Raw genomic sequence first — 22,157 nt, 5'->3', positions numbered from 1 at the left:
ACAACATCTCAAAAGATTTGTTCTCTCTCTTTACAAAGAGATATTAAACTAATTAGGCTTATTTGGTATGTTAAATTACATGGAAAGCATTGTCAAATAAACTATAATAAACCTTTTTAAGTTATATTGCATGGGTGAATGTTATTAACATAAATGTTCTAGAAATTGTATAAAATTCTGATATGTCCTGGTATGATGTTATCAGTCATAATTCTAGTTAGTATCCTAAAATGTGTGTCACAAAAATAACCATACTTTAGTAGAGCAATCTTTTCATAGTGCACTCCTGGGAGATGAAGGCCTCAAACACCACACACTGCAGCCTGGAGATTTCATCTATTGGGAAAGACATCTCTAGAAAGACTCCTTTCAACCCCACTAGAAAGGCCTCTATCAGGCACTGTTAACCAACCCTTGTGTTGCCAAACTTCAAAAAAATAGACTCTTGGATTTAACACATCACATCTCAAGAAAGCATCAAACACTGACTGGACCGGTACACCAACTGGTGACCTGAAAATAAAGATTTACAGGAATTGAAGCAGATGACACCTGAAGGAGACAGCTCTTCCAAGATGACTGAACCAGGCCTGTACAGGTATACACCTTTTTCTCCCCTTCTTTCTTGAAAAGACAATTCTCTTATCTGCATTTCCCAAGCTATTGCCAAAGGGGAAACCTCTCTGACTGCTGGATCTGTCACTAGATACTCCAAACTGTTCATGTTGTTGGAGATCCATCGTTTTTACCTGTAACTAATTCCTCATTAGTCCCAAATGCCACTGTCAATTATACCTACAAGCCTACAGGTGTTACCTATTTGGTTAGGCTGTTACATGCAGATGTTCCCATGCCTTGTTTCAATCTTTCTCTAACCATAACAATTGTACGACCAATTGTACGACCTTAACTCTCCCACACCCTTTTCCTTTTTAAAATACCATCTGTTTTCCTACACCCAAGGGAAATACAAGTGGGCAAACTTCTCTTTGCAAGGCTTTTAGAAAAGACTCCTTTAGGCTCGGATAGTACCTTACAGAATGTCATCCCAATTCCTCTGACCCTTGGCTTGAAAAGGTCAATCAGGAAATTCTAGCTAATGAAGAACCAGACCTTAGATGGAGTTCTCTGCTCCACCTGGTTTTATCTTTTTCTCTAGTGGATGACATTTCTCATGGGTATATGAATGTTTAGATAGATGGTGAACTGGAGGCCAATGCTTATTGGGACATTTAACTGTCAACATTTGTAACAAATCAGAAGCCTCCCATTGGTTCTCCCCATTAAACTTCCATGGCTGCCTTAAACAGGAACTTCCAGGAAGCACACATGACTCTGGGTTTGCCTCCATAGGGAGAGCCCTTCTCCCATGGGTTGGGGTAAGAACCAGGGAGTGCATAATCAAAAATCTCTCCCTTACATTAGGAGAGCTAGCCAACTCCACAGCCAAGGCAGTAGCTGCCTAACAATAATCACATGACTCGTTGGCTAAGGTAGTTTTGGACAATCATATAGCCTTTGTTTGTCTACTTGTTGAACAAGGAGGCATTTGTGTAATAGCAAATACCCCCTGTCACATATGGATTAATGCCTCTGGGAAGACAGAAATTCAACTGCACAAGATCAGGGAGCAAGTGTACTGGTTACAAGGAATTTCACCTGACTCTCTCCATGGTCCTTTGATTTGTTCAGCTGGCTACCTTCGGGTCTAGGGTTATGGTTTAGAATCATCAAACAACTTGGATTTGTCCTGTTACTTTTTATTGTTTTGCATAATTATTTTTCAACTTTGTACTGGTTGCCTGTCAAATCTCTGCAGAGGTTTTGCATCAAATAGAGAAAATTCTAACTCAATACTCTGAGATGATCTCCAAATGCTATGACCTTGATAAGATATAAACTTTACATGAGAAGTGTCTGAGAGTTCTCCCTCCTACCTTTCCCTGTTACTCAAATGTAGCTTCAACAGTTTCCAACTTGTGCATTTTCCCTCCAACGTGGGATATGACAACCAGGAAAGGACCTTCCTCAAACCAAGGAACAGAATCACCAAAACCTGACTCTTGATCAGTGATGCTTCTGAGGAAAGATCTTGATCAACAGGGGGAAATGTGAAAATAAATAAAGAAACTCTTATTTAAAAATGAAGTTGAGAAGCCCTGAAGGGAGAGCTCTCATACACTACCTCTCACTGCCAGTTGCAGACCCAGCAGGAAGAAGCTTACTTTACATGCCGCAGAAGAAGGAAGAAAGATTTTCTCCTTGCCCAGCAACAGCCCAGCCCATGAGAAACCACCACATCCAGCCAATGAGAAGCTGCTATCACCCTGCACTCCTGCTCTCCTCCAACGAACTTCTGTTTGAAGCAGGCCCTCCCAACTTCCTCCCTTCCTCTATAAAAGCATGCTTCTCTCCTTTGTTCTCTAGACTTGCCTATGATTCACCATATTTTGCTTGTCCTGAATTACAATTAGTCTGCTGTTCCCAAATGAACTCATTTTGCTGGTAAAATAACTGGCTATTTAGTTTTTAAGGTTGACACACCATACACAAAAATAAATTCAAAATGGTAAAGACTTGAACAAAAGACCTGAAACCATAAAACTCCTAGAACAAAACATAGGTGGTAAGCTCCTTGACAGTGATGTTGGCATGGTAATGACTTTTTTGAATCTGACACCAAAAGCAAAAGCAACAGAAGCAAAAATAAAGAAGTGGGACTGCATCAAACTAAAAAGCTTCTGCATAGCAAAGGAAACCATCAGCAAAATGAAAAGGCAACCTATTGAATGGGAGGAAATATTTGCAAATGATATATCCAATAAGGGGTTAATGTCCAAAATATATAAAGAGCTCATACAACTCAACATCAAAAAACAATCAAATTAAAAATGGGCAGAAGATCTAAATAAACATTTTCTCAAGGAAGACATAAAGATGGCCTACAGGTACATGGAAAGATACTCTACTTCATTAATCATCAGGGAAATGCAAATCAAAACCATAATGAGATATCACATCATACCTGTTAGAATGCCTATTATCAAAAAGACGAGAAATAACTACTGTTGTGAAGGATATGGACAAAAGGGAACCCTTATGCACTGTTGGTGGCAACATAAATTGATGCAACCACTATGGAAAACAGTATGGAGATTCCTCAAAAAATTAAAAATAGAACTATCGTATGTTCAGTTACCACTTCTCAGTATTTATCTGACGTAAACAGAAACACTAACTCAAAAAGATATGCAAACCCCCATGTTCATTTCACATTACTTACAATAGCCAAGATATGAAACAATCTAAGTGTCTATTGATAGGTGAATGGATAAAGAAATTGTGGTATATATACACAATGGTCTATTATTCAGCCATATAAAAGAAGGAAATCTTGCCATTTGTGACAAATATGGATGGACTGTGAGGGCATAATGCTAAGTGAAATAAGTCAGACAGAGAAAGACAAAAACTGTATAATATCGCTTATATGTGGAATTCAAAAAATAAACAAAACAAGCTCATAGATACAGAGAACAAATCAGTGGCTGCCAGAGGTTGAGGATGGGGGCATGAGAGTAAAGGGTGAACTGTGCTTTATTTTTAGTCTGTTTAAATAAATTGAATTTTTAAAAATGAAAAAAAAAGGCCAATAGGAAAAGACATCGAACAACTGAATAAAGTATTTAAAAACAAAAAACCACTCCCACAACTGCCCAATAATAATCACAAGTACATTTAGGGTAATCTATCTAGTCATTTTTTTCCAATTGAAAATTTTTCTGTAGAATTACTGTAACTAGAATAAAAGTATATTCTGACTATGTACAGCAGAAATAATAAAAAGCAAGTCCAGAGGAAACTGAGAGTATGAACTACATGGAGCATTAGGAAACCCACAACAATAAAAATCCATGACAAATACAAGAAGAGGATTTTTACACTCGTCAACATATATGTACCTAAAATAGGAGCACCCAAATACATGAAACAAATACTAACAGACATAAAGGGAGAAAGAGATGGAAATACAATAATAGTAGGAGATTTTAACACCCTACTCACATAAATGGACAGATCTTCTAGACAGAAAATCAATAAGGCAACAAAGATCCAAAGGATACAATAGAACGGTTAGACTTAATTGATATTTTCAGGACATTACATCCAAAAAAACCAGAATACACATTGTTTTCAAGTGCACATGGAACATTCTCTAGGACTGACCACATACTAGGGCACAAAACAAACCCCAACAAATTTAAGAGTATAGAAATTATTTCAAGCATCTTCTCTGAACACGACATGAAACTAGAAATCAACCACAAGAAAAGATATATGAAAAAAAAACGATTATATGGAAACTAAACAAAATGCTACTAAGAAACCAATGGGTCAACATGGAAATCAAAAAGGAAATTAAAAAATACCTTAAGAAAAGTGACAATGAAAACACAACCATACAGAATCTATGGGATGCAGCAAAAGCAGTTCTTAAGAGGGAAGTTCATAGCGATACAGGCCTTCAAGAAACAAGAAAAAAAATCTCAAAAAATAACCTAACCTATCACCTAAAAGAATCAAAAAAAGGAAGAACAAACAAAACCTAAAGTCAGCAGAGGGAGGAAATAATAAAGCTCAGAGAGGAAATAAATAAAATTGAGATAAAAAAACAATAGAAAAAAATCAATAAAATCAAGACCTAGAAAAAAAGACAGAACCCAAATAAAATAAGAAATGAAAAAGGATAAATATCAACTGATACCACAGACATGCAAAAAACCATAAGAGAATACTATGAACAATTATATGACAACAAATTTGACAAATTAGAAAAAACGGACAACTTTCTAGAAGCATACAGCCCACCACAAATGAATCAAAAAGAAATAGATAATTTGAACAGAGCGACCACTAGAAGTGAAATAGAACCTGTAATAAAAAAAGAACTCCCTACAAACAAAAGTCCAGGACCAGATGGCTTCACAGGTGAATTCTACCAAACATACATAGAAGAAATTTTACTGATACTTCTCGAACTCTTCCAAAAGACTGTTGAGGCAACACCCCCAAAGACATTCTATGAAGCCAGAATCACGCTGATACTAAAACCAGACAAAGATACCACCAAAAAAGAAAAGTACAGGCCAATATCTTTGACGAACGTAGATGCAAAAGTTCTCAACAAAATACTAGCAAACTGAATCCAACAACACATAAAAAAGATCATATACTATGACCAAGTGGGATTCATCCTAGGTTCACGAGAAAGGTTCAACACATGCAAATTTATCAATGTGATACACCATATCAACAAAAGAAAAGACAAAAACCACATGATAATCTCAATAGACACAGAAAAAGCATTTGACAAAATTCAACATTCATTCATGATAAAAACTCTACCAAAATGGGTATAGAGGGAACATATCTCAATATAATAAAAGCCATTTATGACAAACCCACAGCCAATATAATACTTAATGGTGAAAAGCTGAAAGCCCTGCTAAATTCTGGAACAAGACAAGGATGCCCACTCTCACCACTTCTATTCAAAATAGTATTAAAAGTTCTAGCCACAGCAATCAGACAAGAAAAAGAAATAAAAGATATCCAAATTGGAAGGGAAGAGGTAAAATTGTCACTATATACAGTTGACATGATACTATATATAGAAAACCCTGATGACACCACACAAAAACTACTGGAACTGATAAATAAATTCAGCAAGGTAGCAGGATACAAGATTAACATACAGAAATCACTTGCATTTCTTTACACTAACAATGAAATAGCAGAAAGGGAATGTAAAAAAAATTACTTTTTAAAATCACACCAAAAAAAAACACAAAAACTTAGAAATAAACCTGACCAAGGAGCTGAAAGACTTATATGCTGAGAACTATAAAACATTAATAAAGGAAATTAAAGATGATTCAAAGAAATGGAAAGATATCCCATGCTCTACTATCCAAAGCAATCTACAGATTTAATGCGATCCCTATCAAATTACCCATGACATTTTTCACAGAACTAGAATAAATAATCCTAAAATTTATACAGAACATAAAAGACCCAGAATTGCCAAAGCAATCCTGAGGAAAAAGAACAAAGCAGGAGGCACAACCCTCCCAGACAATACTACAAGGCGACAGTAATCAAAACAGCATGGTATTGGCACAAAAACAGACATAGGGATCAATGGAACAAAATAGAGAGCCCAGAAATAAATCCACACCCCTACAGTCAATTAATCTTCAACAAAGGAGGCAAGAATATAAAATGGGAAAAAGTCTTTTCAGCAAGTGTTGCTGGGAAAGTTGGACAGCTGCATGTAAATCAATGAAGTTAAAACACACCCTCACGCCATGCACAAAAGTAAACTCAAAATGGCTTAAAGACTTAGATATAAGACATGACACCATAAAACTCCTAGAAGAGATCATAGGCAAAACATTTCTGATATAAATCATACCAATGTTTTCTTAGGTCAGTCTCCCAAGGCAACAGAAATAAAAACAAAAACAAACAAATGGGACCAAATCAAATTTATAAGCTTTTTCACTGCAAAGGAAACCATAAAAAAATGAAAAAACAATATACAGAACGGGAGAAAATATTTGCAAAAGATGCGACCGACAAGGGCTTAATTTCCAAAATATACAAACAGCTCATAAAACCCAACAACCAAAAAGCAGACAACCCAATCGAAGACCTAAAGAGGCGTTTCTCCAAAGAAGACATACAGATGGCCAACAGCACATGCAAATCAAAACTACAATGAGGTACCACCTCACACCAGTCAGAATGGCCATCATTAAACAGTCTACAAATAACAAATGCTGGAGAGGGTGTGGAGAAAAGGGAACCCTCCTACACTGTTGGTAGGAATGTAAGTTGGTGCAGCCACTATGGAAAACAGTATGGAGGTTCCTCAGAAAACTAAAAATAGAATTACCATGTGATCCAGCAATCCCACTCCTGGGCATATATCTGGACAAAAGTATAATTCAAAAAGACACATGCATCCCTATGTTCATAGCAGCACTATTCACAATAGCCAAGACATGGAAACAACCTAAATGTCATCGACAGATGAATGGATAAAGAAGATGTGGTATATATATACAATAAAACACTACTCAGCCATAAAAAAGATTGAAATAATGCCATTTGCAGCAACATGTATGCAACTAGAGACTATCACACTAAGTTTAGTAAGTCAGAAAGAAAGTCATTTGATGTCACTTATATGTGGAATCTAAAATATGGCACAAATAAACCTATCTATGAAACAGAAGCAGACTCACGGACATACAGAACAGACTTGTGGTTGCCAAGGGGGTGGGGGCTGTGGGGAAGGGATGGACTGGGAATTTGGGGTTAGTAGATGTAAACTATTACATACAGAATGGATAAGCAACAAGGCCTTACTATATAGCACAGGGAACTATATTCAATATTCTGGAATAAACCATAATGGAAAAGAATATAAAAAAGAATGTGTATATATGTATAACTGAATCACTTTGCTGTATAGCAGGAATTCACAGAACATTGTAAATCAACTATATTTCACCATAAAAATTAATTAAAAAAAAACTCTATGACATTGCACAACAATATGAATGTACTTAATGCCACTGGGCTGTACACTTAAAAATGGTTAACATTGTGAATTTTATGTTATGTGTATTTTTCTACAATGACATAAAACAAAAAACAAACAAAAACTCCAAGAAGTAAGGGCTTGGTCCATTTTGTAATGTGTCCTTACATTAGGGCACTCAATAAATATTTGTTGAATAAAAGTAGAGAAAATGGGTCCAGTGATAGGATTTGCATGCCTTTTTCTAGTTTCTACCTCTGTCAACTCTTAATAACAAGGACAGTAAGAAGAAAAACTAAATACTGCTTACAAGAAACATGCCTTGATGGTTTACTATTTATAACATCAGCCTGGTTCCTATCTTTCCATGCTAATGAACTCAGAAAATCAAGAAAGAAATCCATTTGTCCCAAACTAAAAGCACAAGAAAAGTGCTTGAGCATCTTTTTGGGACTTTCCCGGTGGTTAAGAATCCACCTTCCAATGCAGGGAATGCGGGTTCGATCCCTGGCTGGGGAACTAAGATCCCACATGCCGTGGGGCAACCCACGTGCTGCAACTAGAGAGGAGCCTGCAAGGTGCAAAGAAGACCCAGTGCAGGCAAAAAATTAAAAAAGGGCCTCATCTATTGTTTCAATAGGGAAGCAAGAGGGTGGGTTGAAATCTAACTGATGGGTGAAATATAAGTAGGGTCTCCCTGGAGTCCACCAAGGCAAATTAAGGCTGCTGTGGCTGACCAGCTTAGCGTGACTTGTTCTACCGGCAAGATCAGCAGACTTACATATTCATAGTACATATCTATAGGCAGAGTGCAAAATGTCATACCTAAAAATGTGCTTCAGAACTCAGTAATAAATTCCAGTATGCTTTTAGTTTTAGAATTTATTCACATCTTTGCTAAACTGAGAAAGACTATTAATCCAGTGAACTATCATTTACTGATGCCCACTAAGGGCAGCCCTTGATGGTAGGCTTTAGGGATTCATGAATGAACAAATCATGGTTAAGACAGGTCAGTGTACCAGCTTACATGTACTTGACTAGCTGATATTACTTTATGTATCCTAGACAGATAATCCGTTTCCTAACCTTTTTAAACTCACCTTTTGGGTTATCATTGGAGTCTTCCACAGACATAAGATTCTTCTTACCTGGAGATCCTATAAAAACAAAGAAATATCCTGTGATGAAAGGACATTTAATATTTAACTAAGAACACTGGCAATATGTTTCTTTCTGTCTCTGGGGTGGTGGTGGTGTGGGGGAAGGGTAGATTATTCCACAGGAAGTTCTACTTTTGCCACTGTTGCTATGAAATATACCTTGAAACTGTCAGTAAATCTGGGACTGTATTATTGGATTTTTCAAGACAGAAAACATATGGCTAATGTAACACTTACATAGTACTTACTATGTGCCAGCCAATGATACAATAGTTTGCCAAAGTTCATTCACCCACATGAGGACACAGTGGTTGGTGAGGAATTTTTGCTACTGACAACTCTGCTCTTCTGAGTAGAGTGGACCATCCTGGGAGAGGCCCTTACTATTAATGGGTGCCCCTAGGTCTTGTACCACCAACATGCCTAACTTCATACAATGGAGAGAAGATGAAGTGGGTTAGGATTTTCATTTAAAATTGCAAGTCTTCTCAGTATAATTCTTTGAATTTTTAACTAGTACCTTAAATTTTGGAAAAAGTTTGGAAGAATTCTATGCCCCAGTTAAGCAACTTTTCAGAGTGGGTTATTCATCTTTGGTCTTTGTATAATGGAAGATTAACACATATACTACATGGGAGGCAAGTAAGTTTATTATTGTGTACTTTTCACAAAGATAGGTTTCCCCTACCCAAAAAACCTTCAAAGTACAAAGAAAGTAAGCAATAACAACTTTGAAGGAGCTATCTTTACTGTGCGTTTCTTCCTCTTGCTGGAACCATAATCCATTTATCACAAAAGGATATAGTGTGAAGATTAAACTTGAAAAAGATCAAGGTCAGTAGACTATACACATGTATTTAGCAGCAGGCAGCAAATAATTGCCAACATTATTAAGGGCTTACTACATGCCAGGCCTCATGGGGAGCATGTAACTTGCATTAGCTCATCTAACCCTCACAACAATTCTGTGGCAGGAACACTGTCGTGCAGTGACAGAACTGAGACCCAAAGGAGGCCACCCAGCTAGTAAGTGGCAGAGTCTGGATTTGGACCAGGCTGTTTGATTCCAAAGCCTGTACTTGTGAGTGCCAAAATGCAACCATTGATTTTCTGCTATAAACCTGCTTCTGCCCCAGTGTCCCCAGTTGTTGCATTACCAGTTGTTCAACCCTAAAACCAAGAGGTCATCTTTTGATTCTTCCTTCTTCCTCACTCCACCATGCAATCTATTAGCAAATGATTTCAGTTCTACCCCCCAAAAAGATCTAGACTCTATCTACTTATCTCCATTACCACGTGCCTTCGTCTTTTGCCTAGACTGCTACGAGAGCCTCCTGTTTTTGTCTCCCTGCTGTTGTCACTCTTATGAGGGATGATTTCCTGACAACCCATTTTTTTTTTTTTTTTTTTTTGCTTGAGGAAGAAGGCAGAAGCAGTGTTCTTTCTAAGCTCTTTCTAGCTTTAGGACCTTTTCTCCTCTTTTCAAAAAATACTTATGAAGTACCTACTATGGGCAGGCACTGTTTCTGTGTCCTAAGAGATAAAGAATGTCATGGACAATCTAAGTACAAGGAGGCTGACGATTTACCTGACAAAATGACCAAGTATTAAAATAGAATATTGCACTAAATAGAAAAAAAGAAAGTTAAGTTCATGAAGTGGCATAGGCTCATTAAAGATTAATTTCATATCCTACCTGGCTACCCATTATGATGGCTTTTGAAGCCTGGGAATCACTTTAGAAAGTCCCTGTTATTTGGATTCCCCCTGCAGGCTAAGAACACTTTAACTAGGGCTTGCCTATGGTTTGATAGATGTAATCTAGAGTCGGAAATGGCCACCTCTTAGCAACCTATTTGAACTCTTGAATGCAGCATTTCTGAAGCCACCTTAATCCTTGGACCTTTCCATTTAAGGGTCAATAAAGTCCTTCCTTTCCCCTAAGGCTGTTTAAGGTAGGTTTCTGTCACTTGCCACCAAGAGTCCTGATTAATAGCCTCCCCCACCCTTATGTCTTTCACTGCACTACCACAATCTATCCTGTTTGCTGGCTTGCTAACTTGTTCATAGTATCCCTCCTCCTTCAACTGAAGATATTTATGAAACTATGCAGCAGACTGTGAAGGATATTTTAAAAGAAGAATTTCAATAATGTTTTTATCTTCTCCCACAATATTCTGGGCAATGACAGCATTGTGGATAAAAGTATTATCTACTTGAAGAGCCAACATCACCTACTGTAGCTTAGTGGCAAAATGGTTAATTGAGAGTTTGGATTCTGGCCTCTGAAGTCAAACATGTATTAGTTGTTTCACTTTGAATAAATTAGGTAACTTCTAAGCCTCAGTTTCCTCATTTATAAAATGGGGATAATACTGTGAGGATCCAATGGGATGAAGTATGGACCTCAATCAGCATAGTGTGAGGAGCACAGGAAAAGTGTCTAGTAAAAATTAGCTATATAAGCTCTAGTATGACAAAAATCACTGTACTTCATAATGACACTTTATACAGATTACACACTGCATATAAAGACTAGGACAACGTTTACTTGCTCTTTTGAGACATCCTCTATAGAACCTTCCTTTACTCTAGTTTCAAGGTGACCTTATAGTCTGCAGAAATGGATTCCAGCTCACATTGGTTATACTAGTTCATGAAATCAAGGCTTTCGTATAGTAGAACATTCCAAGTTTTCCAAATAGCATTAATGTCTAGTGAGACATCAAGTAACAAACAGAACAGTCAAACAGTGAGTATTAAAACAGGACAAAAAAAATCTGTTATGAGGGCAAGAAAAGCAAGCACACTCAGTTTCTCTACTCAGTAATTCTTTAGACAAACAATAAGCAGGTATACTTTCACAAAGTAACAAATAAAAAAATGGAGACCAACTCACATAAATATTGGCATAAAATTAGCAGCAAAATATACTGTTTAATTCCAGATAGTTCACTTTTACAATAAAATACCTCATAATATTGAAAATATGACAGACATGATTTTACTGATCATTCTTTCCTGAAACGATCTCAAAATTAGCTCTACAAAGTCAGTCTGACACATGTGCAATTCGGCAAACAAAAAAATTCAGCAAAACAAACGAAAACTGTTATTGTCTAAGTCACCCAGATTATTCTAGCAAAAGCAGGTGTTGTGCCTGAACCGTCTGGTTTTGCAAACTGCTGGATAAAACTAATGTAATATACAGTGGATAGAACTTAAAACCAGGAAAAACTTGGGTCATTTAAACTAACTTATTCTAGTTTACTGACCATTAATCAGTGACCTGACTTCTATAAGAGTTGACAAAGAGAAAACAGAATTTACACAGCAAATCAGTTTTCACGACTTTACCCAAAAAGTTCCCAAAGGGCCAAGGGCCTAAAGGGACACCTCCACCTCCCCCAGAAGAGAAATGTCAAAATCATTTTGTTATGATTATACTGACGACGTCGTGGACTCCTAACAATAGTGCAGCTGTGATCTTAAGGCTGCACAGCTGATATGCTCCTCGGCCCGCCTCGGCCGGTGTTTACGGTACACAAGGGGCTGGTAGCGCCCATCCACAGAAGCACGAGCATCACCTACGCCCGGGAGAGCTGTCCGCACTCCCCAAAAGCTCCCAACCAGCTACACTAGCCCCAAAGCGTCTGGGGTCCTTAAGACTATAAATAATTGGTTTGATAATACACAATTAGGCGATGAAACACCGGAAAACGCCTAAAAGGTTCCGCAACTAACTGGTAGACATGTTTGCTCAGGAATCGGTAGACATATTTTTCAATCCATCTAATCGTTTACAAAAGCAAGGCTTAGATAATCTCTAACCTCCCAGGAAAACATTAACTTCGGGGAAAGACTGTAACAACTAAGTTGAACCCCTGCTGAAGGCCCATCCTTCGGTAACTCAACAGGTTATACGCACTCCTCCAGGCCTGCGTCCGCTGCTTGCAGAAAAACTGAGGGGAAGGACCGGACCATTTCTTAAGCAGGCGGCCTTGGGGCAGCTGGGGGACTGGCCCAAGTCTCAGTTTTCCCCCTGATGGGGCCATCAGGTCACCTCCAGGTCTGCCCCGTGCGTTTGGCCTAAGAGTTGCAGAACTTTCTGCACAACCAGATCCAACTTGGAAACTCCCGATGCGCAGCGCAACTCCTCCCGGGGCCGGGGCTGGCGATCCCCGCAGCCACTTACCCTCCGGGTCTGTGCTGTCGGCGATGATCTTCAGCAGCGCTACCCCCACCACGACCCCCAGGGCCAGCACAGCCAAGATACCTCGCGAGCCGAGTCCCATTGTTCCGAGGCAGGACGCGGAGGCCTCGTGGGTTCCCGAGGAGGTGGCGGCTGCGCTGGTTAGAGCTGTGCCTTGGCGCACCCGAGCCCGCCCTGCGTCCCCTTCCGCCGCGCACGCTTCGCCTCCCACCGCCTGCCCCCCAAAGACCAAATAGGGCGCGAGAGCCTGGCCTGGAGAGGGCGTCGCGTGCCTGCCCCGGCGGCGGGACGGGGCGGGGCTGAGGCGGCGGGGCGGGGCGGGGTCGACACGCGGGGGCGGGGTTTGCGATTCGAAGCACCCGGACCCTCCTAGCTGCTGGACCCTCCTAGCTGCTTCCCCCTCTCACGCGCGCATGCGAGTCCCGGAACGGTCGAGCAGTTTTGTTTTTTTTCGGAAAGGGCAGTTTTGTTTTTTTGGATAGAAGTGAGCACCTCTGCCTCTCCCGATACCGAGTACGCCGGGCTTTGCTGGGCCCGGAAGGAAGTCTTTGAAGAGTAGTTTTCAGGTGAGGCACGGAGGCTGCGTGCGGCTCGGAGTGAGAGGGAGAAGTCGCAGGCGAGGACAGCATAAAGGGAGGTACAGGAAAGAGGGTTTTTTTCCTCCGAGTGACCCAGCCTAAGATGGGGCGGGGGTGGGGGGCTGGACAAATTGATTCAGTGCATACGTAAAACATCCATGATCTCTATACCCCAAATAACCTCATCCTCTTCCACAGGTTCCCTGCTTCTCTGGCTAGCTAACGTGCCTAAAGAGATTATCCGAGTGGACGCGGGGGGATGGTGGCGGGGGGACTTGGAAGAATTGGTAGCTATTCATAGGCAAGAATAGCCAACAAGGCCGAGGTTGCACACGTCTAACCTAGTCCCTTCTCTCCTTGGGGTCTGCTATCCCAGTTCAGATGGATTAACCTGTTTTGAATAGTTTTTGGCTAAGTTCCTCTTCAGCCCTTGGAGCCAATTCTACTCACCTGTCTTGACTTGCAGTGCTCCTACAGATTGCATTTTGTTTTTGCTCAGAAACTCCGAAGTGACCTGTAGCAACCCGTGGCTGATGCAAGAGAACGACAAAGATTGAGTCCTGATTTGGGTGGGAAACCTTCAGTTGAAAAGGATCCAGGGCACTTAAAATCCTGGTGAATCCACCCCGCTTCCCAACACTCTAAATGTGGCAGATCTAAATGTTGTTGATTCTCTTGGTACCTGACCCAGATTTCATGACATAAGGGCCACGATATCATAGTTGTATTCCCAAAAATATGTTATGAGAGATAGTACTTTCTGATCTCGGGTAAGGCTATCCATATAGACATGACTAATCATAGGGATTAAGTGGGGCAGTCTGTCCTAAATTTGCAGACTCCCCATCTGTTGTTTCAACCAAACTTGCAAATACTCATTGACATCCACCATGGGCAAAAAGCAAGCACTGCACATTTAGCTTTTGGTTACTCCATTTGATTGGGGAATCTGGTTTAGGAATAAATTGTTCTGGTGACTGCCTATGCCTTTGTTCAAGCATTTCACAATCCAGGCTCAACCTGTCTTTCCAACCTTGGTTCAGCTGCCAATGAACAAGGGTGCTCTCTGGTTCTTTGACATTTGATAGGAGTAGCAGCAGAGGTGGCTGACTTTGTTGGCAGCACTGACGGCAACAGCAGTTTCTCAGTGGTTGCAAGACTGAGTTTCCGATGCAGAAGTGGCATGGGTGGGGAACTGCAATGGAGACAGTTTCCTCACCGGACTAGTTCTGTAGTGATTTTGTGCATTATTCCTGGAGGCCTAGCGTCTGCCATGATTCTCTTTACCCTCCAGTAATTCTGAGAGCCACCCAGTATCTTCAACATGCTCCTTTTCTGCTATATCAGCAAGAGTTAGCTCTTCTTTCTCAAAACTAAGAATCCTGACTTTATACGGTTCATTATGTCTTTTCCCCCTAGTAGGCTACAATGTCTATTGGTAAATTGGTAACAGCTGGTAAGGCATCTTTAAGCAGATACTTTACCAGCTATTTACTGAGTGCTTACTGTGTGATGGGCAATGTCCTAATAGAGCTTACAATATAGTGGCAAGACAGATACATTGACAGTTACAGTCTAGTAACTGAAACAGTGTGATTAGGGGCTATGATGTAGTCATGGAAAAGCACACATTGGATCCAGGGTCTGTATCTTTATATTTGTACTTGAGGGTATAACACACTTCCTGTCACATAGAAGGCATAGAAGGCATTCAGTTTCTATTCGTGGAATGAATTTTAGGTAGAGATAAACAAAGCAGCAAAACTCTGGTAATCTTCTCCCTCAATTATGTCCTTTTTAAAAATCCATCCTGTGTTTCCCGTATGTCTGTATCTTTGGCTTAAGGTCACCTAAGGGTGCACCAGAGATTGGAACCATCATTTATTCATTAATCCAATCAGTCAATATCCAAAAATTTATTGCACACATGACATGTACCAGGCACTATGCTAGGTGCTAGGAAATAGCAGTGAATAACACTGATCTACCTGATAGACCAAGTGAGTGGTTTCAAAGTGAGTTAGTTTCTGGATAGGAATAGCAGAAACCGCTTCTGTTATGACTGTTCAAGAGATATTGAGATTTCATGTTATTCCACTGAAACTTACGTATATCCCACAGTAAGTTTTTATTTGTAAAAAGAAAGAGGTGATAGAGGAAGCTTCATCCGGTTTGATGTCCACAGATGATTATTACTTTCTAGCTATGTATAAATCAGTCTGTTGATAAATCCATATTTGCATGAGGAACAAATCGGAATCTACCTGGCTTTGAGACCGTGAGGTAGCTGCAAATAAGGCAAGGCAGTGGAAAGATTTAACACAAGAGTATAAGTTGGCCTGTGGCCATTTCCCTGTTTCTGCCAATTTCCTGTCAACTTCCATTTTAGCAGATTGACAACATGTTATAAACTGTGATTAAGTCTTCACAATGAAAGCTGATTTTTTGGGTCCTTTCCCTCTTCTGCACCTCTGCTTCCTTTCCCTATATATTAGAGTCCCTGTTTTTCTCACACCTTCTTCTTCCCTCTCCTTTTAGTTTTTCCTTCTTTTTTTTGTCCCTGAGGGTACAAACTGCAGCCAGAGTGTGAATCTGTTCAATTAATCCAAAAAAAAAAAAAACCCCAAAAAACCTTACTGGGTATCTTGTGTTCAATGCTACATAGGATTCTAAGATTAAGACAAGAGCAAAAATAAAAATAAAACAAGCCAAAAAAAAAAACACACCAAGTAATGGTAAAGATAAACAAAGAAAGACCAATGAGCTCCACAATTGGATTTTACTTTTGAAACAAGGAGATCAGAGAAGAGAGTTCTGGTGGACTAAAGTTTTAAGGAATGACTTCTCAAAAAGGAATTGGAGAGTTGTGTCTGAATCTGAAGGGTTTGGTTGGGAGAGAGGTGGTGATGGTGAGTTTTCAGTATGGATCTGGCAGGATTATGTTGTGCTATGAGGACAGTAGGAAGGTGAGATCTGAGTTCAGAGATTTCAGTGGCGGGCACTAGGAAGTCCCATGGGCCTTTCCGTTCTTAGTCGCAGGTTATTTATCAGCTCCTACTTCGACTCTTTTTGTTTCTTCTCTGTAGGAGGCTATAGGGATTCAGCATACTTTTCTTTCCTGTTTGAAGTCACTGCCACCTACCCCATTCTTTGGTGTTCTTATTTCTTCAAGACTTCATATGGAGTTAGTTGCCAGTCCCCATGCCATACTATAGTAAGAGCTAATCACGATGGAGAAAACTGACAGTAGATAAAATAGCTATTGTAAGGAAGTTAAAGAAAAATCTGAAATAAAGTTCTTAGACTTTTGATCCCTGCTCAGTATTTCCTATCTCCCATCTAGGAAATGGAAGAGTAAGGCTTACCATCCATTCAACAAAAGTTTGAGCAATTGAAAACATACATACACACAAGAAACAACTAGAAATGTGTCATGCTGATAAAACACAGCAATGTGATGGAGAACAACTGGGCGGTTACCTTACAATATATAGGTAAGTCCTCTCTAAGTAGGTAGAAGTTAAACTGAGTCCTTAAAAGGAGCCATGTGAAAACCAGGGGAAAGTACATTTTAACCAAGCTTGGTGTGTTGGGGAAACAGAAAGAAAGCAAGTGTGGCTGAAGCAGAGAAGTATAAAATGAGGTTTGGGGCTTTTCAGGTGAGTTGGGTATTAATTTAAGTATGATGAAAAGCCATTAAAGACTAGGCAGTGGCATTTTATGATTTATATTTTTATAAAAGTTTACACCAGCTGCTATAGAGAGGAACAAGAGTAGAAACAGGAAGTGCAGTTAGAGGCTGATGCATGATGGGCTTGAACTAGGGTAGAAGTAGTGAAAATGGAAGAACTGAATGGATTTGGGATGTGGATTGAGTGTGGAGTCAATTGGATGTGGTGTTTGAGGGAAAGAGAAATTAAGGCAAAATCCTAAGTTTGTGGCTTGAGAACTGGATGAGTGGTAGCTCTACATCCCTTATCCTGGAATATTCAGTCACACTTTCTGAACTCCGTCCTACTGTCCTTCTGTCCTTCTGAGTCTCTGCATACAGGGATAGCCAGGGAGAATAAAAAGTTTCAGTGATTATCTGTTGGTACCTACTCGATGCATGTCAAGTAGTATTAAGTATTACTTAAGTCTGCTGTCACCTAGGAGTAGTGCACTTTGGGTATTACTGGACTGAGGGAAGAGATGAAATAAGAAATATAGTTAAACAGATGTAACTGTTGTTTGGAGGACCATATCATAGTGTTGGGGAAAGAAAACAAAGACTCCAACAAAAGACCCCTCTGTACCAATATAGAAGAGAGAGAGAATGTAATTTTACTATTAGGTAAGCATTATCAGTGATAACATGCATATAAGATATCACAAAAGTGAATACAAAATTTGGAGAAATTTCCACACAGATTTATGCAAAAAGTAGAAGAGAGAAAAATGAAAACTTATCTCTGTGAGAGACAAGATGATGTACCTTGTAATTGTCTCATTATACCCATGAGAGACCTCTGAGCTAATTCCAGAGTAAATGTTTACAGTTTCAAGGGTCAGAAGGCCTGTGACTCTGCTTTGTAAGATCAAAAGATCAGACCATTTTTATCAGGCCTATTATATGCCCTCAAGGTGACACCCCAAAGAGGAGAGGGTGGGTAGGCCGTGACCTCCGTCCTCAAAGAAAATTTCATCATTTTACCTTTACGACTTGTCACATTTTTTTCCAAAGAACTTTCATGTAGCCCACCCCAAATAAAAAATATATGAGAATTTCATTGCGTGATGAGAATAAAAGAAAGGACAGTACATTATAAGCATTTGTGATTTCTCCCACCTCCTCCCCCTTCTTCTCCCCCAGTCCTAACTCCTGGGTCTCCTTCCAAGAGAGGGGCTGAGTGTGCCCGCTCTATTCCTGAACTTTCCTGAAAAAGAATCAGAGACTGGGGGGGGGAGGGGCTGAGCTGAAGAAGTAAGAATGAATGCCAAGGTGATACAAATGGCTGTAATTTTTTGGCTGAAAGGAAGAAGAAATAGAAGATAAAGGAGATGAAAAGCAAAACCAAGAACCACAAAGGATGAAGTTGAGAGAGAATTATTGGTGAAGATTTTGAGACTGGGCCTTAAAGTCAGCTGTGGACTTGAAATGTACTGAAGTGAAAAGAATGGGGCCAAGGAGGTTTTAAGAAGTGCTACTGTGGGTTACAAGTTGAATTACCTATAGTATTCAAGTAATGGAAGTAAAGATTAAAATGACTTTTAAATTATCTTTGATTATGGAACCAAATTCTGTGGAGTGTGAAGCCCTGCCAAGACTGGGTCCTGCAGGGCCTGCATTGGGTTACCCCTTATGGAGACTCTAAGGGGTGTTAACCTTGAAGATGGTACAAAATCAATAATAATCATTCAGAAGTTCTTTACTGAGTACCAACTGTATTTGTAGCACTCTATGAGGCACAGAGGGAGAAACAAAATAGTGCATCGTGTGGCCATGTCCTCGGAGCTTTTACATTTAGATAAATAACACATTTCCATGTGGACAGGTAAGTAAGAACATACCACCAAAAGGGATGTCATAAGACTGTGAGGGCTGAGACTTGGTAGGAAGGAGTGCTAACTCTATGTTGGGTGCTTTCCTAGACTTTAATATCTACTTTTCCTTATTCTGTTTTTTAAGCTTGCTCCCCAAATTGTAATAATTTTCTTAAGCCTTAAGATTCTATAATTTCGACCATTTATAGCAAACAAAAACACCATGTTTAGGACAACAAGCCTGGAAGAAAGTACTAAAAAGTGAATATTTTTCAGGTTGAGAGTTCTCTAGGTGACCCTTTCTTTTTCCTTTCCACTTTTCTGAATTTTCCAACTCCTCTAAAATAAGTTTTTATTGCATTTCAAGGAATTTTTTTTAAAAAGCCCTTAGTTCAGAATGTTAAGACTAATAATGATACAATAATGTTTCTATGATTATTCTACAATTAGGTACTAGGCTAAAGACAAGTATGACTTAATCTTCTCTTAGAGAAGAGCTTAGACCTGAAGAAGAAAAACAAAATTCTCTCCATTATGGAGAGCAAAATCCAGAACTTAATTCAAATTCTTTCCTCCAATATATCAATTGATCTATTTCCAAAGACCCACTCTTTGTGTAGACAATACTGCCATTTGCCTAGTCATCTGAGTTAAATCCTAGTGGAGTTAACCTTTGAAAGGGGACTGTATTGGGAGTCAAGATACTTGGTTTCTGATGTCAGCTCTGCAGTTGACTTTCTGTGTATATGGTCAAGCTATCTAACAAGTTTCACCCTTGCTTTCTTCATCTTAAAAATGAGGGATTTACATGCATTGTTGGTAGGAATGTAAAATGGTGTGGCTGATGTAGAAAACAGGTTGTCAGTTCCTCAAAAAGTTAAATACAGAATTACCATATTACCCAGAAGTTCTACTCTTAGGTATATACCCAAAAGAATAAAAAATGGACTCAAACAGATATTTTTATACAAATGTTCATAGCAGCATTATTCACAATATCCAAAAGGTAGAAACAACCCACGTGTCCATTAACAGAGGAATGGGTAAACAAAATGTGCTATATACATACAAATCGTTCTGAAGACAGTTCCATAGTGGCAGCAGAGGGGCGTTTCCCAACAAACAATGCTTTCACACCAGTTAGGTATCCTGCAATTTAACTCAATTTTGATACTTCCTACCAGGAGACAGCATCAGATTCCACAGGTCAGGGGCTCAGTTCTACAAGGCTACCCTGTGCTTCAGATGCCAATCAGAAGTCCAGGTTGTTACCTGTGCTTCTGACCAACTGGCTGTAAATCAGAGGTCCCCATGACCCCCTCTTTGGGTTCAATTTGCTAGAGTGGCTCACAGAACTCAGGAAACCCCTTTATGTACTAGATTATGGGTTTATTATAAAAGGATATAACCCAGGAACAACTAGACAGAAGAGCTGCATAGGGCAAGGTATGGGGAAAAGGTGCTGAGCTTTCATGCCCTCTCCAGGTGCACCACTCTCTCTCAAATCACATGTTCACCAAGCTGGAAACTCTTCAAACCGTGTCCTTTTGGGTTTTTACAGAGGCTTCCTTAAATACTCACAGTTGATTAAATCAATAGACATTGGTGATGATTCAGTGTCTAGCCCCTCTCCCCTCTCTGGAGGTCAGGGGGATGGAGCTGAAAGTTCCAAACCTCCAATCACAGGGTTGGTTCCCCTGGCAACCAGCATCCATTCTTAGGTGACCTAGGGGCATTCCAAAAATCACCTCATTGACATAACAAAAGAAGCCTTTATTTCTCACACCACTTAGAAAATTCCAAGTGTTTTAGAAACTCTTGTGCTAGTAATGGGAACAAAGACCAAATACATATTTCCTAATATGAATCACAATATACAATGAAATATTACTCAGTTGTAAAAAGGAATGAAGTTCTGATACATGCTGTGCCATGGATGAACCTTAAAAGTATTTAGCTAAGTGAAATAAGGCAGACACAAAAGGACAAATATTATATGATTCCATTTATGTGAGGTACCCTGAATAGGTAAATTCATAGAGATAGAAAATAGATTAGAGGTTACCAGGGACTCGGGGAGGGTGGAGTGGGGAGTTATTGTTTAATGGGTACAGAGTTACTGTTTGGGATGATGAAAGAATTTTGGAAAGAGCTGGTGGTGATGGTAATGAAACTGTGCAACTCAGACTGGGACTTGAACCCATGTCCCAGGACTCGAACCCAGCCAAAACCCAGATTGAGACTTGAACCCACGTCTTTTAATTGAGATCACACACCTGGTCTCAGGACTTAATGAAGCTCAGGTTCTTGAGGTCTCATTGTAAAAAGAATTCAGTGAGAGACAAAGTGATAGGTAAGAAGTGGATTTATTTAGAGAGAAAAATACTCCACAGACAGAGTGTGGGACATCTCAGAAGGCAGCAGGCCCCAAAATATGGCGTGATTAGTTTTTATGGACTGGGTAATTTCATAGGCTAATGAATGGGAGGATTATTCCAATTATTTCAGGGAAGGGGCAGGAATTTCCAGGAATTGGGCCACCACTCACTTTTTTTTTTTTTTTTTTTTGCAATTACCAAACATGAAACACACTCATACTATGTCATAATATTGACATTCAGTCCAGTAATCCTCCACTGTAACAGCTCCTTTACTTTGCAGTGAAAATTGATTTGTATATTCTTTGCCTCTGAGTCCTTGTGGGATTTTTTTTTTTTTTTTAAATTCAGACAGAAAGTCACAAAAATTATACTCATCCTCATCAGTTCACTCAGTCCCATGTAATTCATTTTTTTTTCATCTTGATCTTTTGTTAGCACTTTTACGAGTTCATCAGTTTTTCATTAGAGTTCTGAAAATGCTTATTCATTCAGTTCAGCAGTACAGTCAGTTACCAGAAACCTGTACTTGTCAGAGTCTTTTCCATGAATTTCTTGAAGATGAAACCCTTTTATAGGAACATATTTGCAAAATCATCAGAGTACACCCAGAACTGTCTGTAAATGACAAAAGACTTAAAAATGACCACGGTTAAAGATTTGATGAAAGTTCATAATAATGCAGTTGACAAG

General features: G+C 39.5%; 1 protein-coding gene and 1 long non-coding RNA gene across 2 annotated transcripts in view; one reads left to right on the top strand and one right to left on the bottom strand.

Moving 5' to 3' along the window:
- TMEM123 (transmembrane protein 123) overlaps positions 1–13,282 on the bottom strand; it is a 77,461-nt gene extending 64,179 nt beyond the window's left edge. Inside the window, exons 1-2 of the mRNA XM_059930510.1 lie at positions 12,968–13,282; positions 8,713–8,769 (exon numbers count right to left, since the gene is read on the bottom strand). Of these exons, the coding sequence (XP_059786493.1) occupies positions 8,713–8,769; positions 12,968–13,067 (157 nt within the window). The 5' untranslated portion in view covers positions 13,068–13,282. The remainder of the gene's footprint in view (positions 1–8,712; positions 8,770–12,967) is intronic.
- Positions 13,283–13,375: 93 nt separating this feature from the next.
- Positions 13,376–18,880, top strand: LOC132370469 (uncharacterized). The gene is made up of 3 exons (XR_009504587.1): positions 13,376–13,551; positions 16,907–17,057; positions 18,579–18,880. It is a non-coding gene; the product is annotated as an uncharacterized LOC132370469 (long non-coding RNA).
- The last annotated feature ends 3,277 nt before the right edge of the window (positions 18,881–22,157 follow it).

Source organism: Balaenoptera ricei, chromosome 8 (genome assembly GCF_028023285.1).
Source record: "Balaenoptera ricei isolate mBalRic1 chromosome 8, mBalRic1.hap2, whole genome shotgun sequence".
Taxonomy (NCBI): domain Eukaryota; kingdom Metazoa; phylum Chordata; class Mammalia; order Artiodactyla; family Balaenopteridae; genus Balaenoptera; species Balaenoptera ricei.
The sequence above is the reverse complement of the archived record's forward strand: the minus strand, read 5'-3'. Positions and strand labels throughout refer to the sequence as shown.